Source organism: Arachis hypogaea, chromosome 10 (assembly GCF_003086295.3).
Source record: "Arachis hypogaea cultivar Tifrunner chromosome 10, arahy.Tifrunner.gnm2.J5K5, whole genome shotgun sequence".
Lineage (NCBI taxonomy): Eukaryota > Viridiplantae > Streptophyta > Magnoliopsida > Fabales > Fabaceae > Arachis > Arachis hypogaea.
The window spans coordinates 238,009-261,044 of NC_092045.1; the positions used below are offsets into that span (position 1 = coordinate 238,009).

Here is a 23,036-nt window from a genome sequence, read left to right on the forward strand (position 1 = left end):
GAATTGGAGATCCGCATTAACAGAGTGCAGAGTCTTTTGGAGCAGTCGGATAATGTTTTATTAATGGAGGAGGAGAAAGACCTTCAAAATGAGCTTAATATTATTCTTTTGAGAGAAGAGCTATTGTGGTTCCAGAAATCGAGAGATCAGTGGGTCAAGTTTGGAGACAGAAATACTAGTTTCTTCTATCTTGAAACAATTGTGAGGAGGAAGAGGAATAAGATTCATAGTTTGATGCTTGAAGATGGTACTTGGTTAGAAGATGTGAATGTCTTTAAAGCGGAAGCTAACATGTATTTTCAGCGGTTGTTCTGTTCCAAAGAGGAGGTGAGGATTGATGGTCTGATGGATATCCCTCTTCCGCAGCTTAGTCAAGATGGCTGCTTTAGATTACAAGAGGATGTCACTTTGGAAGAAGTTAGAAGAGTGGTCATGGAGATGAGTTCATTTAAAGCTCCTGGCCCGAATGGTTTCCAAATAATCTTCTTTAAAGAGTATTGGGATGTAGTGGGGATAGATGTGTGGAAGATTGTGAGGCAAGCCTTCGTAGGTGGTTGTATTGATGATCATTTCTTTGAGGCTTTGATTGTTCTTATTCCAAAGGTGGATAATCCAACAAATATGAAGGAATTTAGGCCAATTAGCTTATGCAATGTTATCTATAAAATTGTAACTAAGGTTCTAGTGAATAGTTTTCGCCCATTCCTTTCTGAGGTGATTGGCCCGTTGCAAGGTGGATTTATTACTGAAAGAGGAACTAGTGAAAATATTATTATTGCTCAAGAAATTCTTTATTTCATGCAGAAGACAAAATCCAAGAAAGGAACAATTTCTTTCAAGATTGATCTTGAGAAGGCGTATGACCGAGTTGATTGACGTTTTTTGGAGCATTCGTTGAAGAATTTTGGATTTCCAGCTACAACTGTCAGACTTATTATGCGTTGTGTGTGCTCTTCTTCCTTGTTCATTCTATGGAATGGGGAAAGGCTTCAAAGTTTCAAGCCTCTGAGGGGTCTAAGACAAGGTGATCCAATGTCGCCATATCTTTTTGTGATTTGCATGGAAATACTTGCTTGTCTTATTTCTCACCTTGTCTCTAGTGGTTCTTGGATTCCGGTGGCTGTTTCGAAAGGAGGGCCTAGAGTCTCCCATCTTATGTTTGCTGATGACTTATTGCTCTTTTGTAAGGCCACTAAGAATCAAGTTGAAATAGTCATGGAAGCTTTGGACATCTTTACAAAGGCATCTGGGCTCAAGGTGAATTTGTCCAAGTCAAAAGCTCAATGCTCTAAAAATGTTTCTCAGAGAAGGAAGGATCTTTTATCTGGTGTTTCTAGCATTCACTTCACTCAACACTTGGGAAGATATTTGGGGGTGAATATTGACCATGATAAAGCTGCGCGTAAGACGGTTCAAGAGGTGATTGAGAAAATTCGTGCTAGATTGGCTAGTTGGAAATGGTGCATGCTAAACAAGGCTGGGAGATTGTGTTTGGTAAAATTAGTTCTATCTTCAATTCCGGTTTTATCAAATGCAAACTTCTCTTTTTCCTTCCTATGCTCATGACAAGATTGACTCTATGATGCACCAATTCTTGTGGAAAGGTAATGCGGATAGCAAAGGTCTTCCTTTAGTGAAGTGGGAGAAAGTTGTGGCTCCCAAAAATCTAGGAGGGCTTGCAGTTAGAGACTCACAGTGTGTTAATGTGGCGCTTATTGGTAAATTGGTTTTGGCAAATGTTGAAGGATAAGGAGCGGTTGTGGGTGAAACTTCTTTCTCACAAATATCTGAAGCAAAATAGGGATTGGGAATCGGCTAAACATGGTTCCTTGGTGTGAAAAAGCATCTTCAAAGTTTATATGACCATCAAAGAGGGTCTTGGGTGGCAGACAGGGAGTTTCCTTCAGTCCTTGTGGTTTGATCCTTGGAGTCCTTTAGGTATTCTTGCAGACTTTCTTCCGTTTGTTCATGTCTCTGATTTATTGCTTAAGTTGGATGATGTTTACTATGATGGGACTTGAAATTTTAAAAACTTGTCCACCCCAATTCCTGAGGATATTAAATCCTTTTTGGGGACTATTCTTCCTCCTGAAAGGAGTGTGAATAAATCAGGTTGGATTTGAAAACCAGCTGCGTCGAAGGGTTATACTACCAAAAGCGGGTACACTTGGCTTGCAAATATGAAATTTCATTGGAGAGGTGACGGAAATTGGAAGTGGCTATGGAAGCTTTTCATTCCGGAAAAGGTCAGATTTCTCTTTTGGCTTGCATTGCATGATGCCATTCCCACTAAGTCTTCCGTCATAAAAGGGGCTTAGCGGTAAGTGACCTTTGTAATAAATGTGGTCATGCGTCTGAATCTGTGTTACATTGCCTTTGGGATTGTTCCACTGCTCGTCATGTATGAAATTCTTTAGATCCTTCTATTGTCGAATATGCTAATGCTTCTGACTTCCGATCCTGGATTACTAGCGTTATTAATGGTAAAGAGGAAATAGTGGCCATTGGAATTTGGTGGATTTGGCGGAATAGATGTAATGATTTATTCAACCCGAATGAACCTTGGTATAGGAGAAAAATCTTTTGCCTTGCAAGAACCTTGGTGAATGAGTTAAAAAGGGTGAAGAAGGATAGAAACTTTTGGGATTATGCAGTCCAGAATTTTTTGTGGCAGCCACCCCCCCAGAATGTTCTTAAGGTCAACTATGATGCTAGTGTTCTCTCAGACTCTCTTGTTGCGGGCTTTAGGTGTGTTATCCGTGATCATTATGGCACTTGGATGTTGGGTAGCTCGGGATGCTTGCCTTTTGATTCAATTTTCAGGAATGAATTATTGGCAGTCTGAAATGGTCTTATGATTGCATGGGAAGTTGGTTGTGATTCCCTTATTTGTGAAACTGATTCTATGGAGGTGTATCTTTTGTTGAACAATATTATCAACCATGTTGCAGGAGAAAATATGGATATTATAGAGAAGATTATGGAGTTGTTAAGTAAAAAGTGGGAGGTGTCATTCACTTGGATTAGAAGAGAAGCTAATGTTGCTGCGAATTATCTGGCTAAGATAGGGGCTAAGAGTGTTTATTCTCATTCAGTGTGGATTCAGCCAAATGATGACCTTAAGCAGATTTTGTTAAAAGATTCTGCTATGTAATTTTTTGGGTTGTTTTTCTGTTTGTTCTAGTTTTTGTTACAGACACAAAAAAAACTGAAGAATACTATAAAAAAAATTATAGTGAAATAAATTAAGAAGTGGAAATATTTTAATTTACAAGTTTCCTTTCAAAATTTAACGATCTCATTTAGTCAATTACAATTAATTAGGTGGTTGTTCTATAGTCATCTTTTTAATAATGGTTGAGGATTTAACAAACATGTATTCTAAAGCTACGTTTGGTATAGGATATTAGAATTGAGACTAGAGGATTGAGACTCAATAGTATTTGGTGGTTATAGATTAAAACCAAAGTTTCAGTTTCAGGACACAAAATTTCAGTCCCTTCAATATAAAGTAAAAAAAATAAGGAACTAATTTTTTTTAAAACTGAAACTGAAACTTTAATAACATTTATTTCCAAAAATACCACTATCTAACTTTTTAATATCCAACACTATCTTTTTTTTTTCAAAACAGAGGACAAAACAAAATTGATTTAGTCCAGATAGTCTGTGAGCTCTCCTTCTTCGACGGCAGCACAGTAGTGAAGCATCTCGATGACAATGAAGGTCACAGTAACGACGATAGTGGCAACAAAGAAGCTTTTCTTGGCGACCTCCTTCTTTCTGTTTCTCCTGCATCATTTAACCCAATGGTGGCAACGGCGGCCTTCTTCGATGTCACGAGCACGATGACTGCAACTAGAAGGCGAGCGTAAAGCTGGCGACGAGCATAAGGTAAAGGCAGTGATGATGACAATGGAGCTCATGGACGGGAGTGAAATTGTAGTTTCTTGGCTTCTTTAAGCTCAAGGAGAGGAAGAATGAAAAAACGGACGACTGGAAGAGGGGTAAAACTGAAGAAGATGGTGATGGCGGCGGGCTCAGAGAAGAAGGGCAGCTTCAGAAAGCGAAATTGAAAACTTGGAAAGGATTGACATAAAATAATGTTGTTAGGGTTATTTTAGTAACTTCATGTATTTCAATTTCTATTTTTACCTTAAACCAAATAGGGACATAATCATCCTGTATACTTTACACTAAATACAATACAAAAATTTAATTTAGTCTCTATTTTTTAATTTTTGTCTCTCAGCCTCGGTTTATCTTCCAAATGCAGTCTAAAGACACGTGATAAATTTTTTATTAGTGAAATGTTTTAAATTTTTATGTTTAATAAATATAAAACAAATGTATTCAAAATTTAAATTTTTTTTATATTTTCAACAAATAAAAATTTTAATTTATAATTTTAATTTGTGTCTTTAACATACAAAATAGATAAGCTGTTATTTGATAATTTATTATGAGTTTAATATATTTTATATTGAGTTAAGTCTCAAAGTAGTCTCTAAAGTTACACTCAAGTCTCAAAATAATTCCTGAAGTTAATAATTACTCAAATTCATCTCCGAAATTGCACTCCAAAATTTATAGTAGTCCCTGAAACATTTTTCATTCATCGAAACCTTAAAACTACATCGTTTTGAAAAAAAAAATCCCCCGATTCAAAACTACTTCAAGTTTTCCCTTACTATATACATCATATATCGCACGTTTGTGTTCTCATTTTCTGGTATTATTTTTATTATTTTTTTGTTTGGATTTTATAGAAAAAAAAAGAAACATTAAAAATAAGAAAATTATAATTTTAATTTTTAACTTTTAATAAAATTTTAAAAAATAAAAAATATTAAAAATAAAAATACAAACTAAATACATAGGTTTTACACTTTAATGTGATGACATTAAGTAAAAATATTCATAATTTTTCTAGATGAATTCAACTTAAATAAATAAATAAAAGATAGATGTGTCCAAACATAATTATCTATTAGGATACAGATAGATTTTTATAATGATCACACAAGGTGTTTTCTAGCTATACGATAACATAATTTTTATTATATTTCCATTAAATCCAATACTTTCAATATATTAACAAAGAAAGGCTAACGTTAAGATTCGTTTTTTTTTAATGTAAGATTCATAAAGGTTTACAATTTATGAAAAAAATTCTTATTTTTTGTTATCTATTATAACATCTATCATACCTAACATTTTCATTACCTTACATTTTAGCTAGTCAACCCTAGATAATATCCTAGTTTTTTACTAAAAGTATTTATCTCTAGCATTATTTACTATAACATGTTATCATTTAAAAGAAATATATATTTTTTTAAAAAAATAAACTTCAATTATACAAAAAGAATTATAAATAATGATTATGCAATCAAATAAAGAACGTATAATAAAAAAATACATATAAAAATGCACTTATAAATTACGAAATAGATAAAATTTAAAAGAGTTCTTTAGAAATATATTTGTGCTTTTGAAAAAGAGAAACACATCATTTTGTATTTGATAAATAAAAAAATCATGTATGTATATTTATATTTTTAAATTAAAAAATCTAATATAAATTTATATATTAATAGTTATTTATATTTAATCTTACTTTTTATTATATTTATGCCAATTAAAATAATTATAAATTTTAAAAATTATTTTAGAAAATTATTTTTTTTTGTAGCTTATACTTAGTAAAATTCACTTTTGTTTTAATTTATGAAACATAATTATTATAATTTTTAAAAGATTAATTTTAATAAACTATTTTTAAAAAAGTAAATACTTTCTACAAGCTAGCCAGTATCTACTGTGTGTGTTCAGTAACAACAATAATTAATTAATTAATGATCAAACCTAAAAGCGTAAGAAGATTACACTGCATATTTTCGACGGAGTTGAGGAAATTTAATTTGCAACTTGATGATTGCGGTACCAACTTAGCATGACAAGACGAAATTAAGAATAATATATTGCAAATCGGTATCAATAAGCAACTAAGGAAGAAAGTATATTAATGGTAAAAATCATAAAATGTTAAATGTGCGTAGCGTATTTGTACGTGTATGGACGGATGCATGCTTTAAATATGAAGTGGTCACGGAACAAGAGGGACCCAACCGAAAAATACAAATAACAGAGCCAACCGAGATACCAAATAAAAAAGGACCAACAAGAGGTTTCTAGCATTTTGCTAACAAGGAAAATAAAATAAAAATGGGCAATGATTAGCGATAAGGAAAACGGTTAGAGAACGTAGGCGATTACGCAAAACTTTCATAGACAACAATGAACAAACTCACAAGACACACACATAAAAGTAATTTGAAGTGGAAATGAATATGAATAGGATTCTCGAATCAACTAACACATTATGGATTAGAGTAAAGATGTTTATTTCTTCTCCTCTTAATTAGCGATCTAAAGAATTATATATTTTATAAAATTCTAAATACTAACGAACCAATTTTTTTTTAAAAAAATAATATTTTTTTTACTAATACAGTTAAAAGTTTATAAAAGAGTTGGGAATCTCCAAATAACATTTTTTTTCTATTTATAAAACATAAGCTGACTGGCAAAAGAGAAAGAGATCATGAAAAAAAAAAAAAACTATTTTCTCTTGTCCATTGCAAATAAAGGATAAGCTCTTTTTATTTTCTTTTTATATTGTCGTAATCAAAGTGTACCACGTCATAGCTGGATCACAGCCCCACACCATAGTGACCCACCACCACCTCTTCCTCCCCTCATCTCCTCCTTGCTCCTCCTTCTTATACTTGTTCTAGAACGAAGACTATTGATATTTCTGTACTATTTTCTCTTTATTTTTCAAGACAGGTACCTGCCTCTTGTATATTTTCCCTCTGAAACTCAAATTTGACTTGAAATCTTGAAGTGAACACTCACCATTTTTGACCTTAGCCCATAGCTGACCCCTCAATCAGACGATTTGATTTTTTATTTTTCCCACCTAATTTATATTCCTCCAAGTCTCCAAGACGATCTCATCTAAATAAATTGAGAGCTGAAGAAAGCCCAACCACCCACCTCCTTTCAGAAAGAGAGAGAGAGAGAGAGAGAGAGGACATGTCAAGTGCATCTCCTCTGACTCCCCTATTGCCATACATAACATGCTTCATAATCTTGCTGGTCCTTGTAGAACAGATCAAGTACATAAGCAAGAAGAGGTCTATCCCAGGGCCAAGCGTGGTCCTGCCCTTCATAGGAAACGCAATCGCATTGGTCAGAAACCCAACCAAGTTCTGGGACCAACAATCCAGCCTCGCCAAGTCCACCACCGCAGGACTCTCTGTGAACTACATCATCGGCAACTTCATAGTCTTCATAAGAGACACAGAGCTCTCCCACAAGGTCTTCGCCAATGTTAGGCCCGACGCATTCAGGCTCGTGGGCCACCCATTCGGTAAAAAGCTATTCGGTGAGCACAACCTCATCTACATGATGGGCCAAGACCATAAGAATCTCCGTCGTCGAATCGCACCCAACTTCACTCCAAGGGCTCTTTCCACATACACCGCGCTGCAGCAGATCACAATCCTCAACCATCTTAAGTCCTGGGTTCAGCTCTCACACAAAGCCCAAGCCCCCATTCCGCTCCGCGTTTTAGCCCGGGATATGAACTTAGAGACCTCTCAGACGGTCTTCGTTGGCCCCTACTTGACCCCCAAGGCCCGCCAGAGCTTCGAGAGGGATTACTATCTTTTCAACGTCGGTCTCATGAAGCTCCCCGTCGACCTCCCCGGCATGGCGTTCCGAAATGCCAGGCTCGCCGTCGATCGTCTTGCCGGAACCCTAGCTACCTGCACGGCTATGAGCAAGAAGAGGATGGAGAACGGAGAGGAACCTTCGTGCTTAATCGATTACTGGATGCAGGACACACTACGCGAAATCGCAGAGGCGCAGCTCGCCGGAGATACTTCACCTCCACCATATTCCTCTGACGCCGAGATTGGCGGATACCTCTTCGACTTCCTCTTTGCGGCTCAGGACGCGTCCACGTCGTCGCTTCTGTGGGCGGTGACGCTGCTGGACTCTCATCCTGATGTGTTGGCCAGGGTGAGGGACGAGGTCGCCGGAATCTGGTCGCCTGAGTCCGACGAACTAATAACGACGGACCAGTTGAGGGAGATGAGGTACACTCAAGCGGTGGCTCGTGAGGTGGTGAGATTCCGTCCGCCGGCGACTCTGGTGCCGCACATCGCGGCGGTGGATTTCCCGTTGACTGAAAACTACGTGGTTCCGAAGGGCGCGATCGTTTTCCCGTCGGTTTACGAGTCATCGTTTCAGGGATTCCCTGAACCGGACCGATTCGACCCGGACCGGTTCTCGGAGGAGAGACAAGAGGACCAGATTTATAAAAGAAACTTTCTGGCGTTTGGTGCCGGGGCCCATCAGTGCGTGGGCCAGAGGTATGCCTTGAATCATTTGGTTCTGTTCATAGCGATGTTCGCCTCGTTGATCGATTTCAAGAGAGACAGAACGGACGGCTGCGATGATATTGCATACGTCCCCACCATCTGCCCCAAAGACGATTGCAGGGTGTTCCTGTCTAGGCGTTGCGTACGTTATCCTTCTTTCCCTGGACACTGAATTACCCGTAGTGCCCTTCTTCGCCCTTTGCATTGTTTGTTAATTGTGTCGGCCTTTTCTTGGATTACGGGTCACTGCCTTTTCTTTTTTTCAAAATTTTCATTTTATTCATTTTTCATTTATTAGTGTCAAGCATGTATGTTCACTTGTATTTTGCTCTTTTTTTTTTTTTACCCTCCTCCCCCCCCCCCCCCCCCCCCCCCATTTTCTCATGATTTATTCGTTGAGTTCTAAAATGCTACTCCATTTTACTGTAAAAGCTTGTGTACGTGAATGTTGTTAGAGGTCATTGGATGGTGGAACATTGGGTGTTTATTGGCAATCAAATAAAATGATTAATGAAAAGTAAGGACAGCAAACTTATTCATGTGACCCTACTTTTCGGATAACTCTGGGATTATGGGAAGAGAATTATTGTTTATACATAGCTTTATTAGTATTTTATTTATTTGGTTTAATTACTTTCGTCTTCTTGATAATTTTATTCAATTTATAATTTAAATTATTCTAACTTAAATTTTTATAATTAAAATTTTATATTAAATGCAAATTTTAATTAGATTATTGCTAATCGTTTTTCGTATTCAATATAAGATAATGATAATAATGATGATGATAACGATAACGATGTATAATAATAAGGGAGTAAAATTAAACAAAGATCTTGATTTATTGTTGGCTATATTAAAAATTGAGGATATAGATAAAGTTGAGATATACTTTAAATATTTAGAATTAAATTAAATCAAATTAAATTTTATTTATAATTTTGATTAATTTTAAAAATATTATAAATAAAAAATATACTTTATTTGGTATTTAAATATAAAATAATATAGTCAATGAATTATAATTTAAATAGTATAATCTTCTTATACTTATCTAAGAGATCGCGAATCTGAATATCTCTACTCTTGTTAATAAAATAATAAAATAAAATAAAATAATATAAAACATACCATTCATTGTAACATAGGAGGATAATATCACATGCAAAAATTGCGAACAGCATGGAATTTTTTCAGGAATTAAAAGAACATAGAACAAATAAATAAATAATTATATATCAAAAGAAAAATTAAATTTCAAGAGAAAATAAAGTAAACTCCACTTGATTTTGGTGGAAATATGAAGGGCCTATCCAATTTGCATTTTTTTAGTATAAAAAAAATCCTCTATGAATACAAAAAGAGTTATTATGTATTTGTTTATATTTAATAATATTTATTTTTTTGGATGATCATTCACACAATTAATAAAAAATATATTTATTTTTTTAATGTATCAATGTATAATTGAATATACGTATAAAATTATTTTATACTGAAAATATATTAAAATTAAATTTATTATTTTATTTTTCTATATTTTTTAATAAAATAATTATTAATAATTAGTCATTAAAATAATAAAAAATAACAACAGCAATATTAAATTTTCTCAAGAATTCCAATTCATGAATTAATTTCGGTTTTCATATAGCATAATTATTCTAAGAATAATAGTAAACAAAATAAAATATATTCTTTATTAAGAAAACTAAATTATGAGTTAATTGCACTTATTTTATGTCATATAAGTTTTAATCCATAAGTTTTAAAATTTTGAAGATCAAATAACTTTAATAATATAATAGAAGCAATACTAATAATAGAATTTAACTAATATGCATATTTTTGAGGTTGTCAATTAAAAGACTTCTTACTTAAAATACAAAAAAGTTTTAACTTTTAATATATTTTATTATACGTTCACTAAAAAATTTAAATTTTGTATTAATAATAATTTTAACAAATACTTTAAAAACATACTCCGTTCATTTTAAAATAAGCGTTATTTTCATTTTTTGATTCATTCAAAAACTAATATATCTAGATAAAAAGTTAGTCTAAATACATTAATTTTTTAATAAATAAGAAAGTGAAAGCTAATATTATTTTAAAAATTTATCTATTTTATATTTTAAGAACACATGTTAAATTTTATAAATTAAATTTTTTATTAAAATATAAAAATTTAAATTTTTAATATATTTATCATAAAAAATTTAAAATTTTTACTAATAATAAATATATTATATGTCCTTGATACATACGTTAGTTAAATTGAAATTTTAAAACCAAGAGACTGAAGGATATGCTGGAGATTCAGAAATGGATTTTTTTAATTTTTTTTAATAATTGAGGGAATAAAATGTAATGTTACACCATTAATTTTATAAATAAAATAAAAAATAATAAAAAATTATAAATTATACTTTACACTTTTAATTTTTTTTAATAATTAAGAAGATCTATTTTCCTGAACATCCATGTTAGCAAAATCTACAAGGATGAAGGATAGGATATGATGATTAGGATAGAATGGATTTTTGTCATTAATTTTGCAAAATCCCGTGAGTGTAGTCTCGATTAACTAACTATTCAGTATTCACAAGACAACCAATGAAGGAGGTGCCACAGATCGGAAACTGGAAATCACAGTGGTTGGGCTATCCTATGCACTTGCATGTATGCCTTCTGTTTGTGTTTTCAAAAAGTCAAAGGGTTTAACTTCCTCGATCTTTGAACTATCTTCTTGGGTTTTTCTTTTGCCTTTTAAACACGGATTTAGTTTTGGATTAAACAGAGGTATTAAGAATTTAAGATAAAGTCATAAAACAAGAAATTTTTGTTTGTTATATACATTTTTTTTATTGAAATAGCAAAATAAAAAATACGAGGAGATTATCAGAAATTTTTTATTTTTATTATTATTTAATTATTAACTTAATTTTTTAATTTAATAATTTAATAATATACTTTATTCTATATTTTTAAATATTAATAAATAATTAATAATAAAAAAATAACAAATTCTAATGATTCTCTAATAAAATAAAATACAAATGTTTTAACTATCTATTTTGCCTCTAAAAGTTTGTTCAATATTTTTTACTATTAAACACATTCAATTAAGAAATTTTAATCTGAACATTCTTTAATAATTTATTTAATCATAAAACAATATTTACATAATTGTTTTAATGGTTGATGTGATTAACTTAAATTTAAAAATATGAATGAAAAAATATAATATGTCCTTTTAATAATTATGCATCCAATAGCATTCTTTTTCCAAATTTGACAAAAGAGTATTTATATATATATATATATCACATTAACATCAATTAAATTTTGATCAAAATTAATTCTACAAAAATATATTAACACTAAAATCTGTTTACACTCCAAACACACATTCTTTAAAAACATTCTACATTCCTATAGGTCTCGGGTGAAGGGTTTTGTAAATGAGTAATTCAGAGAAAAAGTAAGTATTCTTTAAAAATTCATAGTTACTACTTGAAGTTTATTATAAATAAAAATTAGTGTAAGAAATTTAAGATTTCAATGGCAGTAAATGTATAAAATTCTTATTTTCTTAAAGAATTGTTAAAAGAGTGTCTTAAAACACTACTTTTAAGTTAAGCTAAATTATAGTTTTTGTTTTATTAAAAAGATAATATTATTTCATTGCATTGGATTTTTTTCTCTATTTTATCTATACCTTTATATATTAAAAATTTTAAAATATTATTTATATACCAAAATCGATCACCGTGTATATATATATATATATATATATATATTAAAATTTAATTTATTTTAATATATATTTTATACTTAATAACTAATTTAAATAATTTATCTATATACGTACATATCTAACATGGTTGAAAATATTAGAGTGGTTTGATTTGAATTTTCAATTTTGATCTCTCTTTGTTGTGGAGAATGGAATTTGGTCCCTTCAATTTAATTATACACCATACGAAAATTTTAACTATGGTATTTATCATTTTTTATTTATTATATTATATAAAAATTAATTAATGTAAATACGACTCGCTATCGATGAATACAATTATATAAAAGAAGATGAGACTTATTTTCTTGACAAGATAGGAGTGCTACTAGGATGGTAATTTATATTTTACTCTCAGGTATTTAACTCAAATCAATCTATTCGGGTAGAGTTGTCTATTTTATCTATTGTAAATAGGATAAAGTGTGGTGTGAGTTTACTTACAGATAAGATAAGATACGGATTTAGAATATACTCTATCATATCCTAATCGCATTCTTAATATATTATATAATATATAGGTAACAGTTATGTATGTAGTGAAAAAAATGAGTATTAAACCTACAATTTTTTTATAAAAATTTAAAATAATCATTAAATTAATTGATGATCATATTATTTATAATTTTATGTTAGATTTTTTTAAGATTTTATTATTTTTAATTTTAATTTAAACTTAATTTTTTATTTTCTATTTTATTAATATATATAAAATTTCGAATGGTTGAATTTTATATTTGCTTGAAATTTTTTTATTTTTCTGTGGGTAGAATCGAGTATGATAGGGTTTAAAATTTTAGGGTGCGAGTAGGGTTAGGGTTGAAAAATTTTCAACCCACGGATAAAGTAAGGTAGAATTTAAAAATTTTTTTTAACCCACTAGTAAAATTAAAATAGAGTTTAAATCCTACTCTACCATATCCATTACCAACCCTAAGTGTCACCTTCCATTTAAAAAAAGTCTCGTTAAAATAGAAAAAGTCTTGACAATATTATTATTAATATTAGAGTAAAGTGATAAATGAATTTTAAAAATTTATATTTTAGACATATTAGTTTTTAAAAAAATATTAATACAGTCTTTTAGAATAGTAAATATAAACACATTTTTAAATTAGTCTTTATGATTAAAATAAAATATTATATATATATGATATCTAATGAAAAATGAGAAGATATAATAACAATTATTAGATTTATATAAGTGGACAAGTGGTTAGATTTCAATTTTAAAATAAAACCCACTTTTATAAAAGGATTTTATGTCATTCTCTCTAACTTATGATTTCCATCTTCTCTGACTATATCAACACCATTAATCCTAATCCTAATTCTTGCATAACCTTTTTGTCATTGTTTCTTCCTTCCTTTATAGTCAGAGAAGAAAATGTGAGTAGTTGGCAACATTCCTGGTTGAAAATTGAGGCAACCAACTTTTTTTCCCCCTTCTAATATTTATTTTTCAAAACCCTTTTTATATATTTATTTTTCAAAACCCTTTTTATATGTGAACATTTCAGACGATGCTTCCTTCGAAGTATTTTGACCATGAAGATTGGATATCGTTTGAAATACATTGATTTTATTCATTTTTAGATAACAAAATTAACTGGGTTATTTATTTGGTTTCCCACGAGGGCTTGCCGCTGGCCAATGAGTTGCTGCATGCAGCAGGCGGGATTCGAACCCCCGATACTTGTTTAAGCGGACTAGTGAGCTAACCACTAGACCAACCCAACTTGATTTATTTTGAACGAAATATAATGTCATGAATCATGATCTTAAGGTCGAGCTTTGACTTTGGGGTAATCCTAATGAATTTGAAACCTTTGACACGCAACCATCTCAAAAAAGGCACATACTAGTAGGTTCGATCCCTTAATAAGTCTCAACATTCTTCCTGATTAACCATATTTTTATCTTTCATGAGCAAAACTCTATCATCCCTTTCACTGCTGATTGAAATTATACTTAGTAGCATTATTCAGCTATAAACAATTTTCGTTCATCATGAATCTATTGAATAATAATAGAAGTTAAAAAAGAGAGACAAATATTCTAAAATCAATTGACAAAAATTTTAACAAAAATGGATTCCTCTCGAGATATGTTATCATTTGGAATCCGTTGAAATTGTGTATTGGGCGTGACGATGGGTTAAGGAAAACATTAAAGGGTTGGCAGGGAACGTTCTGCTACTAATATGTTTGTCAATTTAACCAAAATATTAATCATGCTCCAATGGGGAGATATTGAAGATAGGTTGAATTCAATGGTTGAACCACTAATGTGGAAATCAAAGCTAAGCTTGCAAGAAACAGAGACATGTATCATCTGATAAAGGTAACTGATGATGTTTATGCTGAAATTAAACCGACATAGCCACCAAGCAAAGCCAACACAGATGATATCAGATATGCACCTAATACGATGTTTGGTTCTCTGAAACCACGTAACTGAAGGTGATAATGAAAGGGCGGCATTCTAAGAAAGCGCCACCCTGCTTCCTGTAACCCCTTAGTTACATTCAAGTGCAATATCTGAAAAATAAGAAAACAGAATGCAATAACATTAAAATAAGAACTTTCCGCACATGAAAATTGCGGCCAACAATAAGGATGAATGAATTTTATAAAATGGATTAGGCATTCATATCAAAAAGATCTTAACCCCATATAAAATTAGTCACATTATAAGCGTGGTAAAGACCTGAATGATAACTGATGATGCCTCAAGAACGAGAATTCCAGATGAAATGAAAAGTGGGAAGAACATTCCGCTACATGCAGCCATTGCAGCCAATGCGCCACCAAGTGCCAAAGATCCTGTATTACCCATAAAAACAGATGCTTTGTATCTGTTGTGCAGGAGAAATCCGACGCAAGACCCAGCCATTGAAGCTCCAAATATAGCGAGGTCTGGTTCACGATGTTAACAGATCAATAACATAGCAAACAACAGAAGCAAAATTTCCTTCTACGTAGTACTGAAAATGACCATTGTCAGTATCCCAGTTAAATAAGAGGAGGCAAGGTGTCATTGCTCATTCTCAAAGAAAACTGTTATACTAGAATGTGAAGAATACCCTAATATATTTAAATCCATATCAAGATGTGGAGCATCTTTGTTGAAAAAGAAGAGATGTCTGCCCTAGAGATAATTGGTTTATAAGTGACTTAAAAGACATGCCACTAACCAGAACATATTGGAAGCACGGCTATTGACATTCCAGTAAAAGCCAATGCAGCAGTACCACCAGCTAGTCCATCAAGAGCATCTGCCAACTTAATGCCATGTCCGACAGAAACAAAAGAAAATGAAGTCAAGAGATGGTAATATCGTCCCAAGTACATGAGGCCTGGTGGAAGTGGTACCAACATCTTCCTGCATATATGTAAAGAAATCAGGGGAAGGAGGCAACTTGAGTGATTTGTTACAAGATCAAACGACCAAATATACTAAAATAAATGAACGAAAAAAACCTTGCTTATGGGCAGCATCATCATCTGCATTCTATAGTTAGTATGATCGACCATTAAAAAAAATGTTTTTACAATGCTTCAATATTTTATTTTTCATGAGTGCAATCATAGCAATTTTATTGAGAAGATACAATTAAAAAAAAAAGATGAAAAGTAGTTGAAATCACATAGATATGATTTTGTCGTAGAGAATTTTAATTGCTCTCTATAGTTACTTTCCATCCTTTAACTATTCCATCTGAACACACCAAGCATGTCTGACAACAAATATTAAACATGTCAAGTGCATTTAATTAAAGGTTTAACCCAGGAACTGAAGGGGAAATCCATGTTTGCAACTGGTTGTAAAAGTGCTTTTTTATGAGAACAGACATGTGAGTTACCATCAGAAAAATGTTGATCAGATTAGTAACAAGAAGGTATACATGCCATAAGGGGAAGATATACTAGTGATGTCCAGCCAAAATGAAAACCACGTTCCAACAGCTATCTGTAAGGCATGAAAATGCAAATTTAATAAAAACAAATAATTGTAGAACTTGTAAATTAATAAAACTCAAGGCCACCCTACTTTAGTTCCTCACAGTTAGTGTCTGCTTATCTACGTGGGCATCAAGACACGGATTTTGTTTCTAGAACTAAATTGAGGCTTTTGATTAGTAAGTGGTTAGATACTAGATAGCAAAGACTAATGATGGTGTTTTGTCAGAGAACAATTAGTCACAATGCACAATAGAAATGAAAAAAGAAAATAAAATAATGATTTTTTTTTTAAATGATGGTTACCTCCAAAATAAGTTCTGCCAGTGCAGGCAAACCTCTCCTGTGATTCTTGGTGAGGCTTAATATATCATTAAGCAGACCAACCGCTGCAAATGCAACTGTCATACCAGCTGCCCCAGACACTTCAGCAGATGAGGAACCGACAAGGAGTAGAGCTACAATTATACCAATAGGTACAAAAAACAAACCACCCAATGTAGGTGTCCTTTTTCTCAAGCGATGTCTAATGGGACCTTGGCGCTTGATAACATTGATAGCTCTAAAACCACGAAAAATAGGGACACAAACATAGCCAGCAAAAGAGACCAAAATGGCTGATAGGAGGAAAGGTCGGGTCAAATAAAAAGGAGACAAGGGCAATCTAACAATTCTCCACGCACACCAATCTACATACAAGAGCAGCACCAACAAGACTATTATAAGACCCACAGTGATGATCATGCCACGTTTGATCCTGTAAATTGAAAGGCAATTGGTAAAGGAGATGAGGTAAGTAATATCCAGAGCAAAGGCTATGAATCATAAAGGCAAAAGCTGCAACGTAAGAATGATGAAGAATACACCAAATCTCTAGAAACAACATGGTCATACAGAACCATTAATAGTTTGGGCTATCAATGATCAAATTATTTGAAGGATTATTACCAAAACTAGATACTAGCATTAGTGAGATTCCCTTGCCTTCCTCGTGAATTTAAAGTGATTGTTCAAAAAACAACAATGATACAAGTTGTACATACTTGCCTATGCTTCTTGCGTTCACTGCTAAGAGTTGCAAAACGATGAGCAGCGACGGTTATAGAGTCTTTATGATTGGAGGAAGCCGAGGAGGAAGAAACAGCAGGTAATTCAAGATCATTGACCGGAGTGAGAAACGCGTCACGGTCGCTGTCTTCGCCATCACTGGAGGACATGACGTATGATTCGGCAGCAGCAGGAGGAGGGAAATTCTCATAATCATCAAGATAGGTCCATTCCTCCGGAGACGGCATGTCAAAAGAATCCTGTATGTATGTATGTATGTATGTATCTTAATCCAATCCCAACCAAATAAATCTGAATACATGAGAAGCAAGAGGAAGAAACGTACATCATCAACGGCTCTGGTACTGGTATGAATAAAATGACGTCGAGAAGAGGAGCTATGCTGTTGGATAGCCAATGGACGTAGCTGCAGCAGAACGAATCGAATCACTTATGCATCTATGAACGTTGAGATTAATTAGGAGATGAGATCAGTAAAGTACCTTGAGAGCGGGAAAATCGAAGGATGAAGGTGGAGAAAGGACCAGGGAGGATGAGGATCGAGGGAGAGGGAGAGGGAGGTGATTGGGGAAGGGGAGGCGTGGATGTGAAGCCATGGATATGGAACGTGAGAGAAATGTAGATCTGAGTTTGTTAGTTGTGAATATGAGGAGAAACAGAACAAGGCCATGGGTATATTCGAGAATCCAGGGAGATGTGTGCAATGCAATATTCTATTAATAAATTCGGGAGGCAATTAGGATGGGGGATGGGAAATTGTCAGAATGGCGCTACACAACCATGCCACTTTCTTTCTTGTTTGTTAGTTTGTTACTACTGTCATTGTGCAACGTAACTCTCCTACTGTCACACACTTACCTCACCTCACCTCGAAACACCTTTGGCATCTCAACATCTCAAAATTTTCATCTTTACTTGCTCTTCTTGGCTTTCCGACTGTTTCTTACCTAATGTCTTTTTCATCTTTTCGTAATACTGTTACTTTCTCATGAGAAATAAGATCCTAAAATAATTCTCCAACGTAGCGCAAAATATCCCACTTTATTCACACTCGATAAATTATTATTATTATTATTAAATAAAGTAGCTAGCAATCTAGCTATCCCTCATTTCGCAGAACTTGTTCGTTAGCCACATAACACACCCTAACGAATGATTATGAACCTAATCCACCTAAAATCTAACTCAAGGGAGAAGTGTCAGGATGGAATATAAGATCGAAACATGAGTAGACTGCGGGAGTTTAGACCCATGGATTCTCCATAGATTTCCAGATCCGGTTTACCTTAAAAATTTTACAAGTTCTGTGAAATAATATTTCAAGCCAACCCCGTTGTTTTAAGTAACGATACTAGTGATCATTATAGTAAATTTCAAATCAATATCAAAACGATAGCTTTCACCTCCCCATTAACAGATTTTTCAGGGGATTGTTTTGTTACACAGATTCCTCGTAAGGTGAGGATTACCATAATAGAAGTACGGTTTATCCTCTCCAGCCTAATAAAACATTAAATTAGGTAATATGCTCCACCAACACTACTAGCTTTCACAAGCTGACCCATAAAATTGAACACCCCAACAAAAACCTTGAATGTTGACTCCAGCAAACACACTCATAACCCCAAGTTAAAAAAACTAGGATATCACTACAACCGACGGGCAAAACACTGCTTAAATACAAGTCCTTCTTGTCTAGCTCCAAATCTTTGCTAATTGGGAGCTGGGACAGGAGGTCGCCCTCGTCCCATTGCAAAGCCTCGTGTTCCATCGGGCATTTTTGGTCCAGGAGGCGGTTTCGGTGCTTCCATGACATGAGTAGATGAAGTGCTTCCATGGCCTGGAACAAATACAATTATCAACAAGGGAAGAGATTCAACTTAAAAATGATAGAACACAAGCAGAACTGTTAATAAAAGAGATACCTATTCCATTTGCAGCACGATATTTTTGTTTTCTTGATCTTCCATGACTTCTAGGCCTATGCCCACCTTTATTATCCTTTGCCAAGTGGTCGCCATCCTGTAATGAAAGAAAAGCAACGCAGGTGAATGAAAACTTATTCAAATTGAAACAGAAATCTGGAATATATCCTTTTAAAAATATCTATTAATAGTTGCATTTATATGATTAACAATTGATGATTCATTTATAATAGATAAATTACAGGATGCTTCAAAGGGTTAAGAAAACAATGTAAAACAAACCTCTTCATCATGTGTATCTTCATGAAGCTCATTTGAACTATGATTTTCCTCATCTGTTTGTTCAGACACATGGCTAGAGCTATTCTTCTCAGAATTAGCTACCTTCCAAGCTTGTTTTTTGTGTCCATACTTCCCCTATATCATAAAATCATCATCATCATCATCGTTAACTTTTTCAGATAATTTGTCTCATGAAGAACGAATGTGGAACTAACCATTTTCTTGAGAAGTTTAACACGCATGCCATTTCTCCAATCCTGTTCATCATTTAACAAAGCCACCTAACCCAGGAACGAGGATCAGGGAAGAGTACATCAATTGGCCAGGCGATAAATGCCTATGAAACTATGCATATAAAATTATATAAAATGATACTCACAGCTTTCTCAGCCGACTCAATAGTGTCGTACTCCACAAGAGCATGTAACTACATCAAAGTAAAATGGATGTCAAAGTAAGTGAGAAAAAAACCAATGAACAGAAAAGGCAAAAAGTAATGTTAGTTAACACCCAAGAGTTAGACATAAGCAAGCAATTTTACAGGGCACCGTTATGAGACTATAGAAGTAGTACTAGCAGCACAATATTTCATTTCTAAGACAACTGAAATATTCAAAATGGAAGTTCTAGCACGAGCAATTAAAAAGGTAGAACTCTTCATACTTAAGTCTAGATTTAAATATAAGATAATTCCAAACCTTGCTACTAAAAAATGTTTCTTGTTTATGTTTTGTCGACTCTGCAGCAGAACGTGGATCATAAATGCTAATCCGCCTTATACTGTATATAAGAAGACATGTCCACATAAGAGAATTCGAACCACAAAAATTACGGTCTTACTTAACAAATATTGAAACAATACCAAGGCTGGAAGAAATCTTACTTTCCAGCTTCACGGAATATTCGCTGAAGGTTGTCCTTTGAATGATCCTCTGGCAAATTCTCTACCAAAACAGTATATAACTAGAATCCAATAATAAGACACAGATAACAAAAGAAAAAAAAAAGAAGAAAGAAAGGAAGAAAGAATCATTAAAAAGGTATCTTCCCCCTTCAACTAATACCTTATGATCTCTAGATTCTTTGAATCGAAATGGATTGACCCGCTTAACCCTTTTGCCATCACTACTCACAACCTGCAAATCCCATTAATGAAATTCCCTCAGGTCTGCAAGAAGATAATCGCAAATGCAGTTCATGTTTACAAAACAAGGAAGGATTTATCATACAAGCACTGAAGATTCCTGCAGTGCCGCAGCTATAACTGAATGATCTCGACTGAGCCTCTTCATTTTTCTAAAGGAAGCAATTACTGATACAGGAACTGCAGGACCAGTGAAAATAAGAAACACATGTTAGGATAGATAAATAAATAAATGTGAAATGTGTGTAACTTCATAAACAACATGAACTAACATTAGCTTTTTTTAAGAGACAGCAATGATGCTTCTTCATAATAATAATAATAAAAAGAAGCATGAGAAGAAACATTGTCTTATTCTTTATGAAGAAATTATAGTTGTCATAAAATGCAGGCAGTCTCAAGCATATCCTCAGAGAATGCTTGTTAGTTATTACTAGACAAATAAAATCCTCATTCAGCAAAAATTTATCCTCCCTCAGGATGTGCTTCTATGCAACAGCATACAAGTTCCCTCCTAAGACCTCAGAGAAAAACTTCAAAATGGATAATCTCACATCTCAAAGCTAGCAGACTAACAGCAAATACACAACACACGAAGAATTGGCGACCAGATCATATTATATGCCTAATAAAAGAGCAACATCACAGAGAGACTTAATAGTTAATACCACTTACCAAACCCTTCCTTATTCCTCCTGATGAAACCCAAGAGATACTTATCAGTGGGCAGATTCTCATCGCTGAAATAATACTCCACCTGAACCAAAATCAACACAACCAAATTCACCAAGCTAAGTCAAGGAAGGAATAGAACAATGTCTTCATCAAAAACCTAGTCATAGCTAAAACATAAATATTTCTAACGCTCGTTACTAAACACATAACACAATAGAACGAATTAAAACATTACTAAGTTGCTGTGCCTACGAGAGAACACAATCGAATATAAAGAACACATTAAAAAGATAAATTGGTTGAAATTTGAAGATCAGAGTGATTGAGAGGGAGGGGGAATGGAAGAGGTATTTTTACCTGCTTGATGATCTTGAGCTTGAGATCATCGAAGGAGACGTCGGTGGTTTCAGGCTCAGGGGCGTGCTCGTGGTCATCGTCATGGTCATGGTCAAGGTCATGGTTGAGGTCGGTATGGTGTTGCTCTTCTTCGGTGAGGAGATCATGAAATTCAGGCTCGGCGATATCTTCCGGGCCAGAAGCAGGATCGGGATCGGAAGCCCCAGCGTGATCGCCGTGCCAAGGGGGCGAGGCGGCGGAGGGAGGGAGAGAATCGTCGCCGCCTTCCATGGAGGGGGGAGAGAGGAAATGGAAGAAAATCTCCCCCGCCCTTTGTTTTGGTGTGTTGTTCTGTTTCTCTCTGTTTTGGAGTTATTTGATTTGATTTTCAGACTTGAGGGCCCTTTTATTAGCTGGGTTAATAGTTTCCCCTTGTTGACATTTCCTCTCTAATTCAAAATCAATGTCATTTATGTTTTATTTTTTCTTTATCAGCTTTGAAAGAGTAAACAAATGAAATGGTTCAGGATTTTTACTGTTAGTTTAATTAATTCATTTTTTTGGTGACTAGTTTAATTAATTCATTACATTCTTGTATATCCAATTTTTTCTTCATATTTCTTTTTTTTTTCCTATTTATGAGGATTTTTTATGGATCGTGGTCATTTTAAATCCTTCACAAATAAATATCTCTGTATATAAAAATGTAGATTGAAAACAGTTGATGGTAGAGGGTGAAGGAGGAGCGACGAATAAAGAATTTCTAAAATAAAAGAAAAATTTTCGATGTTTAGATTAATAAAAAATGTAAAAAGGTTGTTTTTAAAGACAATGGGTGTGTAAGTGTTGGGGAGGATGATTTTTCAAATATAGGTATTATGTGCCCTCAAATGCGATAGAAGTGTGAAAATTCCAAAAAGAGGAGAAATTCTTTTGCATATTAGAGTTCTTACTCGTATCATATGTCAAAATATGATCTCGCCTTGTGCATGCAGCAACCCATTGGCCAGCGGCAAACCCTTAAATGGAGCTCAGTACCGCGACGGATTAGTCCTTGACCTGCCGGGTTGGGGGATACCGTGGGAAACAAAAAAAAAAAATATGTCAAAATATGAAAATAATAAATAATAATAATTATAGTAAGAGTAACATGAGCCTAAAGATGATATATATCACATCATACATTGCTAACATTATTATACAAAAAGCTCATTATGGGGAAAAAAATTAAATACGAGAAAATTGATTAAATAAAAAATGAAAATTTAATTATTATTAAATTTTAAATTTCTATTTTGTGTGAATTTTATTATCTTCATTTATAAATAATTTGAACATTAATTTATCTTATTATCTTGATTTATAAATAATTTGAACATTAATTTATCACTT

General features: G+C 33.4%; 3 protein-coding genes across 3 annotated transcripts; 1 reads left to right on the forward strand and 2 right to left on the reverse strand.

Moving 5' to 3' along the window:
• The first annotated feature begins 6,480 nt into the window (after window positions 1–6,480).
• Window positions 6,481–9,083, forward strand: LOC112714308 (cytochrome P450 710A1). The gene has a single exon (XM_025765880.3). It carries the CDS (start codon window positions 7,102–7,104, stop codon window positions 8,623–8,625), a length of 1,524 nt encoding a protein of 507 aa, XP_025621665.1. The 5' UTR covers window positions 6,481–7,101; the 3' UTR covers window positions 8,626–9,083.
• Window positions 9,084–14,456: 5,373 nt separating this feature from the next.
• Window positions 14,457–18,320, reverse strand: LOC112714309 (phospho-N-acetylmuramoyl-pentapeptide-transferase homolog). The gene is made up of 8 exons (XM_025765881.3): window positions 17,765–18,320; window positions 17,608–17,688; window positions 17,262–17,521; window positions 16,521–16,971; window positions 16,160–16,224; window positions 15,449–15,636; window positions 14,962–15,170; window positions 14,457–14,792 (listed from the first exon to the last, which is right to left on the reverse strand). Exons 1-8 carry the CDS (start codon window positions 17,876–17,878, stop codon window positions 14,610–14,612), a joined length of 1,551 nt encoding a protein of 516 aa, XP_025621666.1. The 5' UTR covers window positions 17,879–18,320; the 3' UTR covers window positions 14,457–14,609.
• Window positions 18,321–18,643: 323 nt separating this feature from the next.
• LOC112714310 (la-related protein 6A) lies at window positions 18,644–22,076 on the reverse strand. The gene is made up of 11 exons (XM_025765882.2): window positions 21,666–22,076; window positions 21,309–21,390; window positions 20,719–20,813; window positions 20,554–20,625; window positions 20,373–20,452; window positions 20,188–20,269; window positions 19,869–19,916; window positions 19,705–19,770; window positions 19,490–19,624; window positions 19,208–19,304; window positions 18,644–19,122 (listed from the first exon to the last, which is right to left on the reverse strand). Exons 1-11 carry the CDS (start codon window positions 21,933–21,935, stop codon window positions 18,995–18,997), a joined length of 1,155 nt encoding a protein of 384 aa, XP_025621667.1. The 5' UTR covers window positions 21,936–22,076; the 3' UTR covers window positions 18,644–18,994.
• Between the last annotated feature and the right edge of the window lie 960 nt (window positions 22,077–23,036).

Bases quoted from the DNA above. Each gene is read 5' to 3' on its own strand.
- LOC112714310 (XM_025765882.2), bottom strand. From the start codon at position 21,935: ATGGAAGGCGGCGACGATTCTCTCCCTCCCTCCGCCGCCTCGCCCCCT. The intron at 21,391-21,665 runs GTAAAAATACCT...ATTTTGGTTCAG, and splicing joins AGCTCAAGATCATCAAGCAG to GTGGAGTATTATTTCAGCGA. The intron at 20,270-20,372 runs GTAAGATTTCTT...TCTTATATACAG, and splicing joins ATATTCCGTGAAGCTGGAAA to TATAAGGCGGATTAGCATTT.
- LOC112714308 (XM_025765880.3), top strand. From the start codon at position 7,102: ATGTCAAGTGCATCTCCTCTGACTCCCCTATTGCCATACATAACATGC.
- LOC112714309 (XM_025765881.3), bottom strand. From the start codon at position 17,878: ATGGCTTCACATCCACGCCTCCCCTTCCCCAATCACCTCCCTCTCCCT. The intron at 16,225-16,520 runs GTAACCATCATT...CATGCCTTACAG, and splicing joins TGGCAGAACTTATTTTGGAG to ATAGCTGTTGGAACGTGGTT. The intron at 15,637-16,159 runs GTATACCTTCTT...ACATATATGCAG, and splicing joins ATATCTTCCCCTTATGGCAT to GAAGATGTTGGTACCACTTC.